Source organism: Triticum aestivum, chromosome 3B (assembly GCF_018294505.1).
Source record: "Triticum aestivum cultivar Chinese Spring chromosome 3B, IWGSC CS RefSeq v2.1, whole genome shotgun sequence".
In the NCBI taxonomy this organism is placed as follows: Eukaryota; Viridiplantae; Streptophyta; class Magnoliopsida; order Poales; family Poaceae; genus Triticum; species Triticum aestivum.
In genome coordinates, this window is record NC_057801.1 from 233,687,295 (window position 1) to 233,709,431 (window position 22,137).

Below are 22,137 nucleotides of genomic sequence, written 5' to 3' on the forward strand. Positions count from 1 at the left end.
AAGGGAACAAAATGTAGTAGGATTGCATATATTTTTTGGATTTCTTATGTTGGTGCTGACGAGCTTCTACGGGATGAAATGAAATATCTTCTGTTCTGGTAAAGAGCCTTTAATGAGGCTGTTCAACTCCTGGGAAGGCTAATAACGGGTGAAGGTGAACGTTGCAGTTCTGTTGGGCTGTTCGCTGTAGGCTGTAATTGCAGTTTTGTTGGGCTGTTCGCTGTAGGCTGTAACCATGCTTTTGCGAGCACACTTTCATATTGGGCCATGTGCATCCTAGTTATGCAAAGACCGGGTGTTACTCATAATACTTTGTATCCGCTTGATGCTACATTTTGAGATAATAAAATCGCCCTTTATCAACAAAAAAATGTTTTGTATGCATACACAGGCCATCACTTTTGACCCTGGCTGCTGGTGTATTGTATGCTATGAGCAGGTTTCTTATGCAACCAGCTACAAAATGAAATAAAACCGACTTCCGTGTCATTGCCAACGAAGCCACATACATCATGCGGCCCCGTAGGCTTTGCTCAATGGCGACACCGACCGCAGCTCACCGCCGTTGAGGAAGCCGGAGTACCAGCGCGCAGAGTTCCTCACGTACCTCTTCCTCCCCGCCGTGCTCATATCGACACCGCACAGCCCGAAGCGCATGCGGTTGCCGAACAGGAACTCGAACACATCAACGAACGACCAAACAAAGTATCCCTGCACATTTGATCCGTTCCTGCAACCAGTAAACAACTCTCTCAGAAGCTAATCCAGATCAAGAATGACATGATCCCAAGTCAATTCTTTCTCTGTTCCTCGAACCCAAGAGTTTCATCTGAATTCGTATGCTATTCTTTTACTACTTGGGTATGGCACTGGTTGGCATTTATGTATAGGATGATGAACTCCGAAAAATGACATATGGGCACGGGTGCAACGGAGCACTTTATTTTGAAGTTCAAAAAACCAGATTTTTATGACTAAAGAATTTCAAATTTTTGTGTGCAGGAACGTATAGCAATGCAGTATATCGGGCCAAAATTTCACTAATATACATGCTTACATGTAAAGGATACAAAAAAGACAAAATACATGAAAATTAGGGGCTTGTTTTTTTGTTGGTTTTGGGCCGAAATTTTGTCTTTTTTGTGCAGCACGTAATACAACGTATTATTGAACGAAATTTTACAAGTATTTTAGACCACATGCATGCGTATTCATGTACAAATAATAAAAAAAATTCAAATCTTTTAAGCACCTTTTGGAGCAGTTCAAAATAAAGTGCTCCATTGCCCCCATGTTCGAAAAATCCGTTTTAGATGAACTCACCTTATGGACAGGTAGAGAACTTCCAAGTAATTTTGCAGAATCTTTGATCTGTTATCGTCATCGTATTCGATCTTGCCTGGGGTTTTGGGGGCGTCTCCATATCCTGAATCATCAAACAAAAGATCCTTCATTTCTTTGATTTTGTTGTACAGAGGTCAGCATGTTTTGTTTTTCAGTTCACACAACACTGGCAAGTATTCACAGTTTCGGCTCATCTCCAGAAAGCAGGGCAATATATGCACCAAGCAAGATCATTTTTTAATTTTATTTTGCCTACCATTTTCATGGATCATGATTGCAGGGTTTCCATACTTGAGTTTTACGTGCTCCAGTAGCTCTCCTAGAGCCCAAGGAGCATACTCATTCTGGCCCTGCACATGTTACATCAATAAAATTACATCTTACGATTGAGAATGAAATGAAGGAAATAATTACCGTGACACAGCTGATATGTGCTGTGATTGCTGAAGAGATACTTTGCTTCGGTGCTTACCTCTAGGATGTATTTCGTCGGATCTGAATCCAGGCAAAAATGTTTTGCACAGTATAAGTAAGGCTGAATGGCATTGTATGAGTAGAGTAGCCTTATAATTAGCAGCTGCTTAGTTTAGTTACTTGCAACTCCTCCATCGGCGAAGTAGTCCCTCTGCTTCAGATTGAAGGCAGTCTCGTCGGCCAGCGTTGGAAAAACAGCGTAGTGGTTCAAGCCGATGAAGTCGAATGAGCCGGAGAGTTTCTTCGACTGCTCCACCGTCACATTCGGCAACCGTGCACCAACCCTTATCTTCATTACCGGTGGGTAGTCCCCATACACCAAAGGATGCATGAACCTGTACACAGAGGGCACGAGCTCTTACTATCTCTCTCTACAAATTAATGATAAAAATTGTGCTTTGAAGACCATGTTGGTAACAACTTTCAAGGAACTGGAGTTAGTACTAGCTACTAGCACTAACCATCCAATGTGAAAGTCATTCATCCTTGTTGCAGCAACAGCATCCTGGGATGCATTGGTAGCAGGCGCATACCACCCGGTCAAGAGAGTAATTCCTATATGCCCCTTTTGAGTTGCCTACAGATGAGCATTGCATTGCATGGTCATGATAATCATCGGTGTCAACTACTGTCATCTGTAGGGAAGATGCTGACATGACATACCTGGTACTTGTCTCTATACAGGGACACTGCCGAGGCATGTGCAAGCAGGAGATGGTGAGCAGCTATATACGGCTCCGTCGTGGAGTTCCCACCAGTACAATTTGTGCCGAAAGGATGAGAACAACGTCGTGGTGGCCAAGTGCCGCTGTCAAAGCCGCCTAGCGTTTCGACGTTGGGCTCGTTGATGGTGACCCAGTGCTTCACCCTGTCCCCAAAGCTTTTGAAGCAGGTGTCCGCGTACATGGTGTAATCGTCTCTGCACATATGGCAGCACATTCAAATTAAGAACGAAGAGCATCTAAAAGATTCTGAACCTTCATTGCTCATTCTGGAGTTACATGAATCTGGGGCTGAGCAGTCCGTTGTACTCATCCTGAAGGGACTGAGGGAGATCGAAATGGTAGATGGTGACATGAGGTTGTATGCCTGCAGAGCATTTGTCAGACAGTGCTGGTTAATAATCAAGGTCGAGCGAAGGGTATGTTCAGGTAGAGAAAACGAGTTTTACCATGCCGTGTCAGTTCATCAATTAAGTTATTGTAGTACTCCAAGCCCTTCAGATTGATTTCTCCTCTTCCATCTACACAGTTCAGTGTCAGTTCAGAGACGTAGTATTGTACTGACTAGTCTATCTATGCGTGCTAGGTACCTGGGATAAGCCGCGGCCATGAGATGGAGAATCTGTACGCATCTAGACCCAGGTCGTGCATAAGCTTGACATCATCCTAATGTGAAATGGGAAATTAAATTTGTTCAGTTAGTTGACATGCATGTGCCTCATCCCACTGTATTCTCCTTTGTAAGCAGGGTACTTGGTGCTAGTTCTCCACACTGACCTTGTAGTGATGATACTGATCCGCTGCAACATCCCCGGTAGACTTGTCAGCAGAATAACCTGTCATCATCACTTCATCAGTACATTGCAGTTTACAGAAATTAAGAAGATATTTTCGCAAAAATAAAATAAAATTAAGAAGATATGTTTTGCAGGTGTTGAAACGTCTTATGGATGAGCAGTGCTGAAAAGAATTACAATATATGATAAAAATATCGTATTCTGAATTGACCTTGATGAGTGAAGGTGTCCCAGATGCTAGGTTTCCTTCCATCTTCTGCAGCCGCCCCTTCCACCTGAAGTTTGCTCACTCAACCATGAGACTATGCTCACTTGGCTTGCAACACACATATAGGGAGGGAGAGGCGGTACCTGGTAGGCCGAGGTGCCTGCGCCGAAGATAAACCCGTCTGGGAAGTCACGGCGGGTGAGCGTGGCGGCGTCTTCCGGCAGGGCGGCGACTCGGAGGAGGAGCAGAAACCAGAGCAGCGGCGCCATAATCACTAGCAACTCATACACGGCACACGGCACCGCGAACTCCTAGGTGGGGAAATAGACAAAGAGATGAACCAAGCCTGTGATCCCAGTCTCTCCACGTCTGTAGCCTTTTGGGTCCCTCAGGGTCAGGGTATGCATGGACCAAAGCCAAAGTCTTCAAGCTTGCTGATTTTTTTCCCCTCTTCGAGGTTGCTTTCACAGAAGGGGCAGGTACTAGGCGAGAACATATCATGTGCACGGTGCACCCGATGCTGTGCAAGGGGAGCTATTGGTACGTTTTGCAGAATAAACCTTGAAGTGCAGTTCAATTCTGGCTTTGTTTGGATACTCTAAATTAGTTAGAGGTTAGAGTTAGATTCTAACTCTGACCTAACCTTAAATTAACTCTAACCAAAAAGGTGTTTGGATGGCATGGTTAGATTGACAATAAATGTTCTTTCTCAATCATTTAGCCGAGAGCTGCGCTGACCGAGGCAGACCGGGACGTGCCCGGCAAGGAGCCGCGCTGGCCTCTCGCGCAGCTCGCCGGCCGAATCTGCCATCCTGCGTAAGGAGCCGCGCTGGTCAAGGCCGACGGGGACCGGCCGCGCAAGGAGCCGCGGCTGCTTACCGGTGGGCAGACGGGCGACGAGAGAGACGATGGGGTTGGAACGGGAGGATAGGGCGGGGCTGCTACGGGGAGAGCGAGAGAAAAATATGTTTTTTAGTGGTCCCGAGGAGAACTAACCCAAATAAGCACCTCTTAGATGGGTTAGTTTTTTTTGGGTGGGTTAGATGCATCTAACCCAAACTAACCCTTCTTGTTTGAATATTTTTGGGTTAGTTGAGCCCAAACAAACCCAAACTAACTCTAACCTATGCCCTGTCTTCTCTCCCGTTCCCTATCTTCTTTCCCCTATCTTAGGGCATGTACAATGGTTGATAGGATAGTCTTATCTTAAGTCTTGCATGTGATTTAGAGATGATAAAAAATTTGTCTACAATGGGTTATCTCTTAGCCTTATCTTCAATAACTAGCAATTCTTAAAAATTTGGTGAGACATATTGTGCTAAAAAATCACCTTTTGTCTTCTCTTAAATAAGAGAAGACAAGCCTTTTCTTATGAGTTCTCTCTCCTCCACCTCATCATCTATCCTACATGGCACTCCTAAGATAGCACAATTGTACGTGCCCTTATCTCACGTGCCAGACCATGGCCGGTTAGAAAAAAATCGCCCATGTCATCTACCCAGCCAAGGATCTCTCTCTCTGTACCTACGAGATGACAGCTGATGAAATTGATAATTTCACCTCTTGTACTAGCCCAGATCGTATCTGCTTGGCTCAGGCTCTAGTTTTTCTTTTGGCACCATGTAAGCAAGAATGTACACTTGCAAAAAAAATTAGTACGCGACTTTTTTTTGTAGTTCTGAGGGACAGTTGCTGTACAGTTCAGTGCATGCTGGTGATGCTCCAATGTGAAACACTTTGATGTTCTTGCATGGAAGCATCTAAAGAAATGTATTAAGAGATCTTTGGTTCAGTTGAAAGACAACATCATTCACAACAGTTATTTATAAATACATTTCTCTCATATACTTAATATTACATAGTAATAACTGTTGAGCTTTTCAACTGTTCGAGAATAAATTACATGAAAATTTTGCATTTTCCCCAAAAGTCAGTAATGAGCAATCACACAACAATTACAACAACTGATACAAGAGCACAACTTGCCAATTTCTCAGGTGCTATGCATGGTTTGGAACAGAAGCTCGGCCAAACAAATGTAATGAAGATGACACAAGCCATCCTATACAATCTTCAACAGAGCAACGCTGCTACTTGAAAAGCAGTAGAGATTCATACATTTCAAACGTCAGTCTATTGCACTGTCCATTTGAGGTTTCTCGAACTTCAGGCATGGGCCATGTCAAAGTTTACATCACTGCTGCAGGACTGCCATCCTGCTACCAATAGACCTGAAAATAAGACATGGTATAATTAATGACATTTCTTGCTAGGTGATTACGACGAAAAGTACACGTTAAAAGCCAGAACAGGTAATCTTAGGAATTTTTTGCAAATTACATCTGGTGTATATCCAGACATTTCCATTTAATATCAGAAATGTCGATTGCGAGCATCTACTAAAACATTACTCGTTCATGTACACGAACATCACAGGAACAACTAGTAATTTACATACTCTTGCTGTATACAGATGAAGTCCTAGATACATATATGATTCACCCAATTACAGGAACAACTAGTAATTTTCCTCTGAGCCCAACTCCACAGGAACAATACTAGTTCGGAGTAAATATATGATTTGACTCTGATAAGCTGTCCTAGGATTTAAGCGCGAACAAAACATTGCATAACATTTATCAGTGTACACACTATTTTTTCTTTGATGAGTCAGATTTGGTTTTCTTGATTTTACAGTGCTTGCCAACGACTAGATTGTATTGTTTGTGTGCATCATTTTTTTCCTTTCTCGCATTAGAATCGTACTGCTGAACTAACTGCTTTCCACTGGCAGTATGGAGGATCACACCGATGAAAGGAATTGGGACTGCTGTTTTTTTTTCTGGGGATTGCTGTTGTTTGCTAAACCTTCTTAGCTAACTAGACACTTTTTACCATTGCAGTTTCATCTAGAGGTTTGAAGTGGTGAAAGAGAGTTTATGGTGGTGGCTGTTGTATGTAGACGGAAGGGCGGATATAACAATACATCGATTGATACCATTTTGTTTATATGAAGGGTGTAACTTGAAGATCTATAGCAATGGACTAGGTGCTAAATTCTGTACAATATCAGTTGAAAACAGAGTAGATGATGGTTAGCACTTTATTCTAAGTGATGTGGTATAGGTACAGTTAATTTTATCTAGATTCTGTACAATAGCAATGGTGATGTAGGTACAACTAATTTTATCCTAATGATGTGGTAATATTCTCAAACTGCTGAGTATGTCTTAGTTATTGAAGTCAGTTGTCAGTCTGCATCATATTGCATACTGGAGTATGCAAGTTGTGATGTCTTGTTTTGCCCTTGAGAATTACTCCCTCCGTTCCAAAATAGATGACTCAACTTTGTACTAACTTTAGTACAAAATTGAGTCATCTATTTTGGAACGAAGGGAGTATGTGTTAATATTATCCATCAAGCAGAAATTTTGCCCAATTACTAGGAATTAACAAACTCTTGCCATATAAAGATGAAGTCTTAGGTAAAGATTGATATGCCATAGAGAGTCTTCCTGAGCAGCACAAGAACATCTAGAGTACTAGACAAAGTTAAGGACCTTTTGCTAACATAGTTACTCTGAACTAGTAATTAACAAAATGGTATCGACTAGTAATGAGCGTGGGTTCACAGATAATTCTATACAGTTGAAAGATCAGACCACACAGAGCACATCCCCTATTTTTTTTCCATCCTAACAGTAGTAATTAGTTTTTAAACTTTACCATTATGGCTGCATCTTGCACATAAACTCAAACAGTACGTACATAAGAGAAGATGAACAGAGGAATCAAGAGAACCAATATGACTGCGCATGAACCAATTCTCTAATTCGATGTACATACCTTGGATCCTTGAGCTGTAAAGGACAATGGTTCTCTCCTATGCAGCCTTATCGTCGATCCAAAGAGTTATAACCCCACGTTGCTACAGAGACACAATGGCAGCGAGCCGCCGCCGGACATCATGATTTGATCTTTGGGCGTTCGTCTTCAACGCCGAAAGCGAAGAGGAAGATATACAGGAGAGGGAGAGGGAGAGGGAGAGGGATATAGTGATCCGCCCAATTTTTTCAGTTAACCCTAGCGGCGGCGACCTCCAGCAGTGGTACATGGCAGAGGAAAAGGGGATTGACGAACTAGGTTTGGGATGTGGATTCGTTCGATTTAGATAGACATGAAGGTCTGTTCTGCAAAATGTACCAGCAACTCTCCTTGCACCGCATCCTGTTCCTCTCTTTTTAATCCAAGGGCTCATGTTTCACCGGAGCACCTGGTGCACGAGTTGGTCCGGTGCATAGGATACGTTCTCGGTACTAGGTAGTCCATGGTCATTGTTCTTTAGTCAACAGGTCAAAGAATTAGTACTGATTTTTCATCACAGAGATCTGGAGCGACAGTCACAACTCAAAAACAACAACCAACGATAAGAAATCAGTACATGTAGCTAGCAGATTCTGATGACTCCGTGCTGCGAGGATAGATGAGCGGCCCAATATGAAAGGAAAGGCGATGGCACGGGCGACGTGATCGCCGGGGTGCCCATGGCTGCCTCGGCGGGCGTTGCATCTCCGGCGCGGCTGGCGGCGGTGACCCCTCTCTCTCTCCATGCTCGGCGGAGAGAGATAAAATAGAAAACCAATAGAGAAAAATAAAGAAAGGAAAAAAGAAAAATCACATAGAACCTTTTCAAAACTGGGCGGAAGTTTCTGTCAAGCGGTCTAGAGAAGCTTCCCAAAACTGCTACATACCGGCTATTGGGTTGACCAACTTTCAAAGACTGTGTAGGCGAGCATGAATACCGTCTCGCGGTAAGCGATTTATAGGGACGTGGAGAAGCCAGTACGTGCGGGCCTTAAATGGGCCTGCTGGGATTCCTACTCTTATGCCTGACCTGTCTCGCTCTATTTGCAACCTCAGGCCCCCCAAGATCTGTTGGATCCCAAGTCAAAAAAAATAAATATGTTGGATCCAACGGGGATGCCGACATCCTTCTCTAGGGTTCAATGCAAGGCCCGACTAAGTGAGGGTACGAGCTTCCCGCGACAACTGGGAAGTCGGTGGGTGGCAGCAGATGGGAGGAGGATGTGCTTCCTTTGTGGTCGCTCGTTTTTTTAGGTGTTTGAGTGGTTGCTTAGATTTAGGTAGAATAGGATTAGCTTGAATGGTAACTCAATTTTTTGAGGGTTGTAAAAAAAACTTATTTTTTTAGGGGCTAAAGCATTCTAAGAAAGGCTAATTATAGATTAACTCATAAAGTTTTTTTTCATGCTAATACGTGTCTTATTCATATCATAAAGAACAAAGTACAAGTCACGTAAGGACCGACGTGACAAAACTGAAAATATAGCAGAACATCTCTGATCTTGACACCAACGGCCGTCACCTGCCTCCGGCACCACCACAACTCCACAAAAAAAGAATGACAGATCACCTCCTAACCCGAGCTCGACGCGGCTCCATCACTAATATGCAGCTTTGTGGACCTTCAAGGTGGCTCACCAAAAAGTGATGCCCTTGCCGTTGAACGAATCAAACCGGGGCAACACCCCAGACATGCCAGCGAACTTCAGATCTGACACTCCATCACGACTAAGATGCCGAAGGAGGAAATTATATCTGCCATCCACGAACCACGAACCCAACACACATTCCATCTTCCAGATATCGTCGATGCATACTACAATCTTTATCCGCTTCAGGCCTATCTCTTAAACTATTTTTATACTACCAAAAACTAAGTGAAACGACTACTAGTAATTTTTTTAATAATCAGTTTATCCTATCCAACAAACTAGTTCATAATTCCTAGCCCAAATATGTTTCCAGGTCCATGTAAATATATCCACACTTGTCTTTACGAACAGCTAACCAAACATGATTTTATACGAACACTGTTTTAAAGTTTTTTGAGTATAAACACAATCTTTGTAGGAGCATCTCCAATAGACGGTTCATATATAGAAAAAGTTAACTTTCAGAACTTCGAGAGCAAAAAGCGTTGCTCTAATAGATGGTCCATAAGTAAAAAAATTGGATCACCGCCTTTCGAAGATGTAAAATTAAAAACTTCGTTATGCAAATTTATATCATGAGATACAATTGATGTAAAACCGCGGCCGCCCGTCAAATAAGCAACCGCCACTTCATTCCCCTTCCGCCTCGCGACCGCCCGCCCGCGACCCGCCCGTCGCCGCCCCGCCGCAGCTCCCCGCTCGGCCGCCGCCCCGCCGCAACTCCCGACGCCGCCCAGATCCAGCCCCCCGCCGTCGATTCCACCCCACCTGGGCCGCCGCCTGCCGCCGCCCCGCCGCAACTCCCGACGCCGCCCCACCGTAGATCCAGCCCCCCGCCGTCGATTCCATCCCGCCTGGGCCGCCGCCTGCCGCCGCGCCGCCTCATCGCGTCTGCCTCCGCTCCGGCTGCCTCCGCACCGCCCCGACCCCGACCCCGTACGCCTCCGCCTCCGTCCCGCCCTGACCCCGACCCCGTCCGCCTCCTCTCCGACCGCCTCCGCCTCTGGTCCGTCCGCCGCCCCGCTCCGTACGCCTCCGCCCCGCGCCGCACGCCGCCACCCCGCTCCCCGCTCGGCGGCCGCCTCGACTCGCTCCTCGCTTGGCCGCCGCCCGCTCCCCGATGGCGCCGAAGAAGACGCCGAAGGTCAAGTCCGGTTTCTTCGGCGCGAGGGCGAAGCCCTCCGGGAACTTCGGAGTGGAGTTCTCCGACGCCGGGCGGCGTTGGTGGCAGTTCCGCAACTCCAATGACAAGGAGTAGTTTCATCTAGTAGTTCGAATAAATAGTAGTTGAATTTATGTATGAAACTATGTTGAATTTCATGTTTGAACTATGTTGAGATGAAGTAGTAGTTGGTCATTTTAATCTTCGTTTTGGACCATCTGTTGGAGTTGCTCTTTTATTTACATCTCCGTTTTGGACTATCTGTTGGAGTTGAGCCTTTTTCAAAAATGTAAAAAGCACGTTTTGGTGCTCCAAGTTTGGACCATCACCGGTTTGGAGCACCAAAATATATATCATCTATTGAAGATGCTCCAAGCGCATTCCTAGTTGAATTATTAGCAACACTAATTTTGTAGAAAATCTTCTTCAAACAAGTTTTGGTAAACTGGTTATTTAGCCGTGCGTAATAATCCAATCCATCTACATGTCGGAAATTAAAGAGAAGGAAATCAAAGTAAGATGCTTAGGCCCAATTCTTCAGAAGGCTTCTAAAATAAGCTACCCTCGTCGAATAGGAGGGACGACTTCTAAAATAAGCCGGGGAGGAAACTGCCTGTGTCATAAGCCGCAAAAATAGATCTGAGCCTTTATTACATTGATGGATTGACACTCGAGAGCAAACGAGATCAACAGATCCTTTTTTTTAGGGAAAAGATCAACAGATCCTTTTTTAGGGAAAAGATCAACAGATTCTGATTGGCCATCAGAAGTTACAAGGAGGTCCAATTCTGGTGTGGACCAGCCGAATTTAGGTTAGAAGTAACGGAACTAGAAACCTCCTCTATCGTTTCTAATGGTCATTGTTGGTTTTTTCTGTTTGACGCAAGGGTGAAACCTTGGTTTTTTCTATGTTCGTTCGTGGTGCGGGGTGAGTGTGACGGACAAAGCCGGAGCGGAACCGGAAAAAAAACCAAGTTCTTTTCAAGTAGGTGAGATGATCTGAAATTTTCTATTAACTAAATTTCCCCTTTTTAAGTAGAATAAACTAGGCCTTTATTTCATTATTCGACTGGCGCTGGGGCGCTCGGGAGTAACCGGAATCAACAGATTCTGTTGGCCTCGATGGTTTTCCCTGTGCGGCCTGCCTTGGAGCGGCAGGCCAAGCTGTTGCGCTCTGAGCTCTTTGCTATGACATCCCTCCAGCTTCAGGAAATGGTCCAGCCTCTGCGTGATGTCATTGACTCCATGCAAGGTTGGATGTTGCGGATGGAGAGCTTCACGGAGCGTGTTGAGGCTGCACTTGGCGATCTTTCCATGGCGCCGCCTGTGTTGCAGACTGCTCATGTATTGCGTCCTTTGGTTGTGCCTGTTGACACCTTCGAGGTCGGGATGGGTGCCGAGCTTCATGGTCGTTTCTCCCCTCGTGTTAGAGCACCGTCGTCAGCCTCTGAGGGACTGGACAATGATGTGGTTGTGACTCCGGTGCTAGAGATCATGCCTGAGTTGCGGGAGTTGTGTGAGGGCCCGGTTCTACCTTTGTCCGTCGAACAACGGAAGGTAGATCCCCCCCCCCCCCCCCCCCCCGGAGATCTCGATTGTGGCTTTACCGCCATCATCACCCCTGAAGTCTAGCCAGATACCTGATGCCAAGAGGTGTGGTGATTTGGACATTGCAGTCTCTGCCATTCCCTCATCTGCGACCATCGAGCATGTGATGCATGTGAGTGACATGACCACTGAGCCAAGTGTGGTTGCACCTACTCCAAATCTAAATGCTCTTTCCACGAAAGAACTTTGTGACTTGCTCTCCAGTGTGGAGGTTGCTAGACCTGGTTTGGGCAGGTCGATTGCTTGCCTTCTGACAGGGACACCAATAAGAGGCAAACATAAGAAGGTGGGAAAAGGCAAGAGTGGTGCCATAGGCAAGGCGTCTCTGGCTACTTGATGGATGATCTTCATTCTCTCGGCCCATCCTCTTGGATTGGGTCGTTATGTGGGTTGGAAGGTGGTTCATGTCTGATATCGAGGTGTTCTTGTCGGGGGTCACATGGCGTAGTAGCAATGTCGAGGTTTGTGGATGTTGTGTCATCAGAGAGTCTGGCGGGGGCCGCCTATGCGGTTGTGGGGTTTTTTTTGCCATGTGAGTAGTTAGTCCGTCCTCCGTTTGTATTGGTTTTCGCCCGGTTTTCCTTTAATTAACTGAGCAATTCTCTTCTTCTTAATTAATCGATGAGGCAAAACTTTTGCCTCCGTTTAAAAAAAATAAGTTAGAAGGAGGTCCAGTTCTGGTGTGGTCCAGTCAAATCCAGGTTAGAAGCAATGAAATTAGAAACTTCAGTCGTTTTCGGTGGTCATGCTGGTTTTTTCTATTTGATGTGGGGTGAACCTCTGTTTTTCTTTCTCTGTTCGTTCGGGGTTCGGGGTGGGTGCGACGGGCGAAGCCTGAGTGCAACGGGAAAAACTAAGGGCAACGCTAAGTATCAGACTACTGATGTTTGGCTTGCTATCAAACTAGTCCCTTGACCGTTCGATCCAAAGCACCATGGACGTCCGATGTACTAGTAGTTAGGCCCGTGAGTTTTGCTAATTTGTTTCGTGTTAATTGAGTGCTTCCTCATAATGGTTCCCGCATCCATCGGACTTCTAGCATTTTATACGAGTATAGTACGTGGGCTTGATGTAACGTGGGCTTATTGTTAGGAGTAGCTTACATGCATGATGCATGAATATACGCTATAAGCAACCAGCCCTGCTTTCCAAGAAAAGCTAGATTAAACAGTTCCAATTTCCTGAACCCCATGCCACCCGTAATCTTTGGCTTGGTCAGGGAGTCCCAATCGATCTAGTGTAAAGACCTGCGATCCACTGAGCTGCTCCACGAGTATCGAGCCATGTTTGAAGAAAAATCTTTGCAGATCTTCTTTGTTAACTTGAAACGGGATTGCTTGCGCAATAGTTTTACGGCGAACTTCCCTCCCTGCACATGAGATGAGTCTTTCAGTACCTCCTTGTAACTTACTTCTGATACGTTCACCAAGGTATTCGAAAGTTCCGCTAGTGATCCGTCCGGTAGCCGTCGGGAGTCCCAAGTAACGCTCATTAAAGGCTTCCATTGAAATACCCAACACTGCTTTTAGCTCCTACCTAGCGGTAATAGGTGTGTTCGGACTAAAATAAACGGAACTTTTGTCACGATTAACCCGGAGTCTCTTTGCGCGCGAGTTTTAAAAGGAAAATATTTTCCCACAAGTGAGTTTATGGACGCTACAATTCCTAAACATGCGTCAGCCACCTGGAGGGCAATAGTTGCAGGGAGACAGGCCCTGAAGACCGGTTTGGTAAAACGAATTGGAGATGGCTCGTCCGTGTCCACTTGGCATGATAGCTGGATCCCAGGTCTCCTCTCGCTACGTCCGTCAGCTCAACTCGGTAATGCTAATATTCCTCATGTGGTAGACCTGATTGACGCTGAAAAGGGTTCATGGAAGATTGAGTTGGTGAAACAAAACTTTACAGCCCCAGAAGCTGACGCTATTTTAAACACCCCTTTGGGTGTTGGAGGCGGGGTTGATTCATGGGCATGGGCTGCTGCAAAGTCCGGGAACTACACTGTAAAATCCGCATACCGCGCTCTGGTGACCCATAACGAGCATTCAGCTCTAGGGGAAGGGACGGTGACAGAATCTTCAGAGAATCAGAAACAGTGCTGGTCTAGACTTTGGAAGCTCAAGGTTGTGCCAAAAGTTCGTGTGTTTTGGTGGCGAGTGCTACAGAAAATTCTACCTGTTGAGAGCACTCTGAAGCACAGACACATTACTCAATTGGCATGCTGCAAAGTCTGCCTTGATGCAGATGAAGACTTGTATCATGCATTGATAAAGTAGTGCACACATGCAAAGATGTTTTGGAGAGGCTTCCGGAGCTTCATACAACAACTTGATCTCAGGACATTTTGTGTGACTCCGGATTTGATGAAGCTGACCGCGCAAAAATTATTACGGTAATGTGGGCGATCTGGACGTCCGGAAACAACATTACTCATGACAAACAAAGCTTGGATCCAGTGGTGTCGATGAAGAAAACCAGGGAAGCTCTGGCGATCCTGAAACTCCCCATGGACCAAGCTAGGATCCTGCATGGACACGGCTGGCGACCTGCTGAGGAAGACTGCATCAAGATTAATGTTGATGCAGGCATATCAATGGAAGCCAGCCTCGTAGGAGTAGGAGGAGTTCCTCGATCATCTACGACTTACCTCGGTGCCTGGTGCAAGCCAGTCCATGGCGTCACTGACTCACTTGTTGCAGAGGCTCTTGCCCTTCGTGAAGGTGTAGTCTTCGCAAAGCTTCGTGGCTTTGAGTGAGTACAAATGGAGAGTGACAGTCAAGATGTGATCGATCTCTAGAACTCGCGTCGTTCTTCGCGCTCTTTGATAGCGCCAGTGCTTCTAGATATTGAAGGGTTAGCAGATAGTTTTTCCTCTTTTAGTATTCATCATGTAAAGAGGCATTCGAATGTACCTGCCCACTTGTGTGCGAAAAATGCTTGCACATTAGAGGTGACGGATTGTTGGATGTACTCTCCCCCCGGGTTTCTGGTGACTAGCCTGATGGCGGACACTGCTGGAGCCCTTTTGATTGAATAAAACCCTCCAGTTCCATGCAAAAAAAAAGCATGGATATACGCTTCCGTCAATCACGTGTGATCGTGCCCCTAAAAAGACGTGTGATATATCAGACTCTCCGTTCCATCCATGTCCATGCTTCCAACTTTGTTATTTTTCTTCGTATTTTTTCGTGGGTCCCTCAAAAAATGATGCTTCCGTGGATATAATAATTTGCTTCCTTTGTGATAGAAATTTGATTCGATCCAATTTTTTAAAATAATTGTTTTCTACTCAAAAAGCTATGTTTTGTGGACACATTTTTTGGTTTACTAAAAAAATTAGCTGCTTCATGCACATGCTTCGTACACTTTCTTATATTTGATACTAGGAAAATTTGCTGCTAGTGCATAACCAATTTTCCTCAATTAAGGAAGCACGATATATGGAGTGTCTTCCGCACACTAATATTTCCTTCCAGCTTCGTTTGTGATATTTGCATCCATATAAAATTAAACTATATCTGAATAACAAATGTTTTGTGTCGGAAGCATTATTCCATTTACTAGAGAATTCATCCAATCAAACAGTGATTTGTTTCCATCAAATAGAAAAAATATTTACACTTGTTTCGAAAGCATCAATCTCTTGCTTCCATCAACTATAAAATTGCTTCCAACCAAAGTAGTAATAAAACTGCAAACAAAACGATATTTTTCATATAACTTTTTTTTGCTTCACAAAGAAATTATGTGCAAGCGCTGGACATCTATGACGATGCATTGAAACAGACTAATACAATGTGAACACAAATTTACAAATTCATTTTACAGCAAAAGTAAAATACTACTACAGCTCTATTTTCATACCATTGTAGTTGACATAGCGGCGGCCGAGACAATCTGTTCGTGATAAGATCCGCGTGTGCTACGAGCTCTACGTCGCTCGTTGTAGAACCGACACCTTGGAGCCCGGTTGTACTCGACACATTACATCGTCATTTCGAATCTGTACAACTGAACCATTCAGTGAGAAAGAAGGAAGCACAAAATTTAGTGGCTGACACAAAAATCCACGAAAAAAGCAAAATGGTTGTATAATAAAATTCATGAACGAAAGCAACATTGGTAATGGTTGAAGCGGACACTAGTATTGGTTGAAGCATACACTAGTATCGGATAATGGTTGAAGCAAAATGTTTGTACAATAAAGCAGTACACACTTGCAATGGTGGAAGCAAAAAATCATCACCATAGAATCATGTGCAAGAAACTAGATGAAGCATGGTTGATAGGAAGCAATATCTTCATTTTCACACAACATATATAAAAGACACACTAGAGGAATAAAAACATATTGGCACCATGATCAGATGCATGAAATTGTGTTTCGTGAATAAATTATAATTTCAATCGAATGGAAGCAAAGTCATCGGCAGTAAGAAACTTGTCTGTTAAAAAAAGTATGGCAATTTGTAAGAAGCATGAAAATATGGCAGCTCAAGATTACTATGCTTGGTTTGAAGATAAAACATTTATAATTGAAAACATACTAATGTTTTGGCCAACAAAAGGATGCATGTTGTAAATTTTTTTTGTGATTAGCACAAAAGTAAAGATCAAACTCACACGGCGCAACCATTGATTCCAGATTGAATAATTTACCCGACGACGAAGAAACTGTGGCCGTCGAGGTGCCATGTCTGCATGGACGGCAGCCTGTTCTCGAACACGATCTGGACGTAATCCCTGTAGGAGGCGTCGATGACCGTGGTGCCGAGGGACGCGTTCCTCCTCTCCGGCCTGCCGGAGACGACCTTGAAGACGCCGGCGATCCTGAAGTAGTCGGCCAGCTTCAGTGGTGTGCCCGCGTTGGCGAAGGCCACGCCGTTCACCGTGCACCTCCGCCGGCCGCCGATGTCGGACTCGTCGTTCCGGAGGAGCAGGGTGCGGGTGACGTTGATCTCCCCGTAGTGGAAGGAGCCCTGCGGGTTGGGCCGCGCCGCGCCGGAGGTCAGGTTCATCCTGTGTGACACATGCACCCGGCCGGCCGGCAATTTTATTAATTTCTAACACATTATTCTAGTCCATGCATGGAAAGGTTGGCCTGGAACAGATACCTTATGGACATGGCCTGCTCCATGGAACGGTTGTAGTTGGTGTGCGAGGACCGGTCGTCCAGCGGCGCGTCGCCGGAAGGCGGCTGCTCGCCGGAGCCGGCGTATAGGACGGTGGCGACGCCGAAGATCTCCGGGAGGACGAAGAGGGAGCTGACGACCATGTAATACGCCTTGGGCGCCTGGTCGGCCGCCACGAGGACCGAGACGGATTGGCCGGGGTGGACGTCCAGCGACGCGTAGTGCTTCTGCAGGGTGTAGGTGCCCTCCGCCTCCACCAGCAGCAGCTTGTGGCCCTGGAGCCGGAAGTTGAGCGACGTCCTCGTGCCCACGTTCGACACGCGAAGCCGGTACGTGCGCCCTGCCTTGAACGTCACCTCCGCCTCGTACGGGCCCAAGCCGTTGATCAAGATGCCGTCCGGCGGAGGCAGTCCGCGGCCTCTGTCCAGGCGCTCTTTCATCTCCTGCTCCGACCAAAGCACACGGATTACAATCGAATTATGCACGACAATGAACATGTATGGGGAGTATACGTCCTGATGTAACCTTTGCGTCCATGTTGTACCAGTCCCCTATGAGGACGTCGAACTCGCCGTCGGGCTGGGGGAACGGGACGTCGATGACGGGGCGGTTGTTGACGCGGATGGGGCCGTGGCCGCCGGCAGCGGCGTGCAGCCCCAGCGAGGGCCGGTAGAAGAAGCTGCCAATCTCGTCCTTGGCCTGGAACACGTAGGTCCAGTTCTCCCCGGGCTGGATCGCGCAGTTCGTGCCCGCCACGCCGTCGTTCCACGAGTTTCTCCTCAACTGGAGACCGTTCCTGCACACAAACACTTGAGCTGCAGAGGAGGATGCATGTCTAGCCAGGAGAACTGCTCAGGCGCACGCACGTGCACGTACCATGTGAGGAGGAAAGGCTCGTCCAAGGTGTTGACGACGTTGACGTGGGCGACGTCGTTGGTGGTGAAGTTGAGCAGCGGCCCGGGGAGCCGGCCGTTGATGGCGATCACCCTCTTGGAGACGCCCAGCGGGGATCGCACGGAGTAGGACACCTCCCAGTTCAGGAAAACGTGCCGGTCCTCGGCGGCGACGAGGGCCGAGTGCAGGATGCCTGCTAGCACAACGGCGACAAGGCGCCCGCGGTCCATGGCGCTACCACGACCCGGGAGACGATGGTTTAGTTACTTCTCACACAAAGCAAAACAGATGCGTCTGATTAGTTTGGTGCAAAAATAACCACTCCCGCATGAAGAAGTGTATTAGTGTGAGTTACGTGGTTGTTCTGAAACTGGTGGGAGTCTGGCGGCTTGTTGCTGTGGAATAATGCTTGGGCGTGGCACACACGAGATACATGGATGTTTCAGTTTTTCCCTTGTCGGTCAACCTCTCACAAGGAGATTACGCTAGCTCATAATTATTGAAATTCAAAAATGCTGGACATACGGGCGACTTTTTATCCTAATTACTCAATCAAAACAAACCCACCTCAGCCCAGTCTGTAAAACTCCTGTAAAAACCGCGTAACTGTACCATTGCTCATGGAAATTTGCGCAAAATGGCCGCGATTACCGCTCCTTCTGTCAGGGCGACTAGGTGACGATCCCTGACCGGATCCGAGACCGCGATTTCGATGGATAGGAGGATTGAATCCAGAGAGAAGAGAGGGATTTAGACAGCAGAGGATCAAATACATGTGGGAGAGGACCCCTTGGTCTTCGCAATCCGTCGATCAGGATAGGAGCACGCGATACACTATGGGCGTGTTTGGTTGATTGCACCGATTTTCGGTGGTTGCATCGAAAAAATAAGCCAGACTGAATCGAGACTAGTTGAGAAAATACAGAATAAAATACCGTATATAGTCTTTTATTGGAATCTCTGCAACGACTTATATTTAGGAACGGAGGAAGTATATCATTTGATCCATCACGAAAAATAGTTTCATATTTTATCTATTAGGTATCTCAAATGTTGTCGAAGGGCCACATGCCGATCTTTTATTAGATAGGAAAGGGAGAATACAGCAAGGCTAAACAGTCTTAGGCGATCTAGAACTGTCAGCCATCAGGGTTTAACTCTGAATACACACTGAAACAGAGACAAAGCCCAGCCACAAGAGAGAACACCAAAGAAGAAAAACAAGTCAACAGAGATCGCCAACGCAGCCGGCAGCCCTCCAAGTTGCAATATCTTCTCTGATTAGTTCCAGCACCCTGTCCACGCTGCTAGCCACTTGCTCAAAGATCCGAGCATTCCGTTCTTTCCAAATCCTCCAGTGTAGCAGGATTGCGATAGTGTCAAAGTTACGTCGTTCCGTCTTGGGGACTTCCTTCCACGTATTCAGCCACCAGTCCTTTGTAGTACCAAAGCTATCATCTGGAGTCTGAAAGGCTGCCCTCGTCCAATCCCTGAATTTTATCCAAACATGCTGAGAGAAACAGCAGTGTAAAAACAGATGTGTGCAATCTTCGTGCGCCGAGAGGCATAGCGGGCAAGATCCATTCGAAGGACAACCCCTGCGTTCCAGATTATCCGCTGTTAAACACCTACGGTGGAGGACGACAAGCCACATAAAAAATTTTGCATCTTGGTGGTGCTTTGGATTTCCAAATCGGCCCATGGCATGCAAAGCGCACATTCGCTGCAAAGAACAAACCATACGCACTACTAACAGAGATTTTGTGGTCTCCAGTCCACTTCCAAACCAGTCTATATGTAGCTTCCATCGACAATGAAGTGCTTCGCGCAATGTCCCAAATTTTAAGATATTGAGCCATAGCCTGTACCGAAATGCCTCCAGAGATATCCCTAATCCAACGTTGCTATGGCTCAAATGTTCTTATTTTATTCTAGAACCTTGATCAAATATTCTAGAACCTTGGTTAAAAATTCAAATGGTGACTTGCACAGAAATAAATACACCTTATATTCTAGAACGGATGGAGTAGCATTTAACAATAAAAAATTACAAATATGCTTGAGATGTATCGGTCATTCAATGTGTAGGATTTTCATCCTAGTTTAGATACATGCTATCCTTGTTGTCTTCCCCTCCCATTGCCAAGTTTGATTATGATCCTGTAATCTTTTCAAAAATAGTTTTTTGAGTAGATTTTGCCTGCCTCCATCCACACACGAGTACATGTTCCATTTTAGTTGATCCAGTACTTTGCAGCCATGTATCTTTGCACTAAAAATTATTTACTGATTGTTTCTTTAAATTTTAGCACTTTTGTGTCATCTAGCAAGTACTCACCCGACAGAGACAAAAGTAAAAAAAAGTAAATGAGTTGATACAATCATGGAGATGATCCATTGACAAAGAAAATTAACAGTACTATGAGCACCTTAAATTCAGACGTTTTGGTGATAGTTCTTGCGGAGGCCAAACTAAAGTTAATCTATATCAGAATGCTAACATCAACATGACTGATAACAATGTACGTAATCATGATCACAATTTTAATCCATCTACTAGAAAGTCTACTTATCTGAGTAAGAACCAATTTTGATAATATGTATAAAGTTGGCGCGTCCCATGCCGTCAAATCTTCGTTGAATTTCCATCAGTTGCCCATTTCCACTTTCATGGGCTAGATATACTGGAGGGGTGTTTTCCAAAAGAAATTTTGAAGTATTTTGTTTGTTTGGCCTGTACAATGTAAAAGTACTTTCGCAGATATATATTGCATACCATGAAAGTCATTATAAAAGCATAAACATCAAAAAAATGCAATTTTAATTATCAAATAATATCTCCAACATGTCTATGTGATACAAACAATGATCATACATGTACTCTAATATAAACAACTATTGGCAAAATATAATGGTATTAGGGGAGGGGGGCCATAGCCCCCTACTCTAACATAAGTGGGGGAATGGTGTGGAAGCCTCCCTAATTCTAACTAAACTAGTTATGATATGATTTCTCAATGTTAAAATATTGTGCCTGACACTAAACCGCATACATTATATTGAGCTCTTTTCAGATAACTAAAATGCAAGAATACCTTAGCTGGATTAGCACATCGACTAATGGTTTGATTGGTTTAATCAATTTTCATTGCAGCAGATGTAGCACATTAAATTCAGGTGAACTGACAGGGGAGGCATTTGACGACATCTTTGGCTTTAGGTCATACCTAATGTCCTTCAGTTCTAGTTGCACAATTTGGAATTATCCTTTGGTGTGTTCTCTCTACGCATGGAGAGTTCGGAGGCTGGTGGCATACTTGTCTTCGGCGAAATTTTGGAGCCAGGAATTGTGTACACTCCACTGGTGTCTTCTCCGTAAATTTCTTAGTCCAATGCACGCTTCAATATAGATCCTTCATCGGTATATGCATATGTGGGCACAAGATATGAAGCAATAGCACGATACATGGACGAAATACAGGTTGTCCAAAAGTGAAAGTGACTAACATTTTACAAGATATGTAGTATGTCTTCAGATTAGTTGTATCACTTGGCAATAAATTTTTGTTGTATTTAAGTAAGCTTGTGTAGAATAGTGTACTCGCAAGTTCTTACTCTGAGAGTAAGTCTAGTTCAATTAACTATTGACCAACCATTTTGGGTACTCCTATATTTTGCCAAAGTTCATGCCCCAACTTTTTGATTTAAAATATAGGGAATATTTTGAACTGATTTTGGAGAGCTTTTTTTGTGAATGGTCAAGTTCTTCCATTTGATCCCTCGGTTTTTATCGGACAGAGAACTTTTGTGGATTCAGGAACTACATTGGCGTACCTTGCAAATGGTGCTTTCGACCCATTCGTTGATGGAGTTATACTAGTGATATACTTAAACCATTCTTAACTATTATGAGAAGTATGTGTCCTACTTACATTATGAAACTATTGCGTAGATAGCTGTTGCAGTATCTTCAGATATACGCCTAATGGTGAAGAACAGGGATAGATGCTTCATTACTTCTACAAGGTAATATTTTTCACCCTTTATGAAAGAACTCAACACATCTTGTTTATCCTTTCTTGTGTCATAGCCCCAGCAATGATTATATCATCCATGCGTACCAATGTAAACAACTATTGGAAAAATATAATGGTTTTAGAGGGGAGGGGGCCATAGCCCCCTGCCCTAACATAAGGTGGGGGGAAGGGTGAGGTGTCACATCCCTAGTTCTGGTAATGCCTAGTGCTAGCTTCATGTGTGCATCATGTTTAAATTCAAAT

At 45.1% G+C, this 22,137-nt stretch overlaps 2 protein-coding genes and 1 long non-coding RNA gene across 5 annotated transcripts; all 3 read right to left on the reverse strand.

Moving 5' to 3' along the window:
• Positions 1-341: 341 nt before the first annotated feature.
• On the reverse strand, positions 342-3,992 carry LOC123069478 (beta-glucosidase 32). The gene is made up of 13 exons (XM_044492352.1): positions 3,689-3,992; positions 3,549-3,612; positions 3,318-3,376; positions 3,131-3,206; positions 2,990-3,061; positions 2,820-2,907; positions 2,482-2,737; positions 2,280-2,395; positions 1,939-2,153; positions 1,817-1,839; positions 1,601-1,694; positions 1,324-1,426; positions 342-730 (listed from the first exon to the last, which is right to left on the reverse strand). Exons 1-13 carry the CDS (start codon positions 3,812-3,814, stop codon positions 511-513), a joined length of 1,512 nt encoding a protein of 503 aa, XP_044348287.1. The 5' UTR covers positions 3,815-3,992; the 3' UTR covers positions 342-510.
• Positions 3,993-5,364: 1,372 nt separating this feature from the next.
• LOC123069479 (uncharacterized) lies at positions 5,365-7,709 on the reverse strand. The gene is made up of 2 exons (XR_006432588.1): positions 7,392-7,709; positions 5,365-5,776 (listed from the first exon to the last, which is right to left on the reverse strand). It is a non-coding gene; the product is annotated as an uncharacterized lncRNA (long non-coding RNA).
• A 7,212-nt stretch (positions 7,710-14,921) lies between these two features.
• Positions 14,922-18,185, reverse strand: LOC123069480 (monocopper oxidase-like protein SKS1). Of its 3 annotated transcripts, XR_006432589.1 has the most exons (6): positions 17,840-18,185; positions 17,489-17,759; positions 16,946-17,406; positions 16,491-16,850; positions 15,696-15,834; positions 14,922-14,936 (listed from the first exon to the last, which is right to left on the reverse strand). XR_006432589.1 is itself a non-coding variant. In XM_044492353.1 (5 exons), the coding sequence occupies exons 1-5, from the start codon at positions 18,085-18,087 to the stop codon at positions 15,816-15,818; spliced, it is 1,359 nt and encodes a 452-aa protein (XP_044348288.1). In that variant the 5' UTR covers positions 18,088-18,185; the 3' UTR covers positions 15,575-15,815. The 3 variants fall into 3 exon arrangements, 2 of the variants coding, with proteins under 2 accessions (XP_044348288.1, XP_044348289.1); XM_044492353.1 differs by lacking the exon at positions 14,922-14,936 and having other exon boundaries at positions 15,575-15,834; XM_044492354.1 differs by lacking the exon at positions 14,922-14,936 and having other exon boundaries at positions 15,575-15,842.
• Between the last annotated feature and the right edge of the window lie 3,952 nt (positions 18,186-22,137).

Coding starts and splice junctions, on each gene's coding strand:
- LOC123069478 (XM_044492352.1), bottom strand. CDS start 3,814: ATGGCGCCGCTGCTCTGGTTTCTGCTCCTCCTCCGAGTCGCCGCCCTG. Junction 3,207..3,317: donor ATCAGTATCATCACTACAAG/GTCAGTGTGGAG, acceptor ATTTCACATTAG/GATGATGTCAAGCTTATGCA. Junction 2,154..2,279: donor AATGACTTTCACATTGGATG/GTTAGTGCTAGT, acceptor CTCTGTGTACAG/GTTCATGCATCCTTTGGTGT.
- LOC123069480 (XM_044492353.1), bottom strand. CDS start 18,087: ATGGACCGCGGGCGCCTTGTCGCCGTTGTGCTAGCAGGCATCCTGCAC. Junction 17,760..17,839: donor GAGCCTTTCCTCCTCACATG/GTACGTGCACGT, acceptor GTTTGTGTGCAG/GAACGGTCTCCAGTTGAGGA. Junction 17,407..17,488: donor GGTACAACATGGACGCAAAG/GTTACATCAGGA, acceptor TGGTCGGAGCAG/GAGATGAAAGAGCGCCTGGA.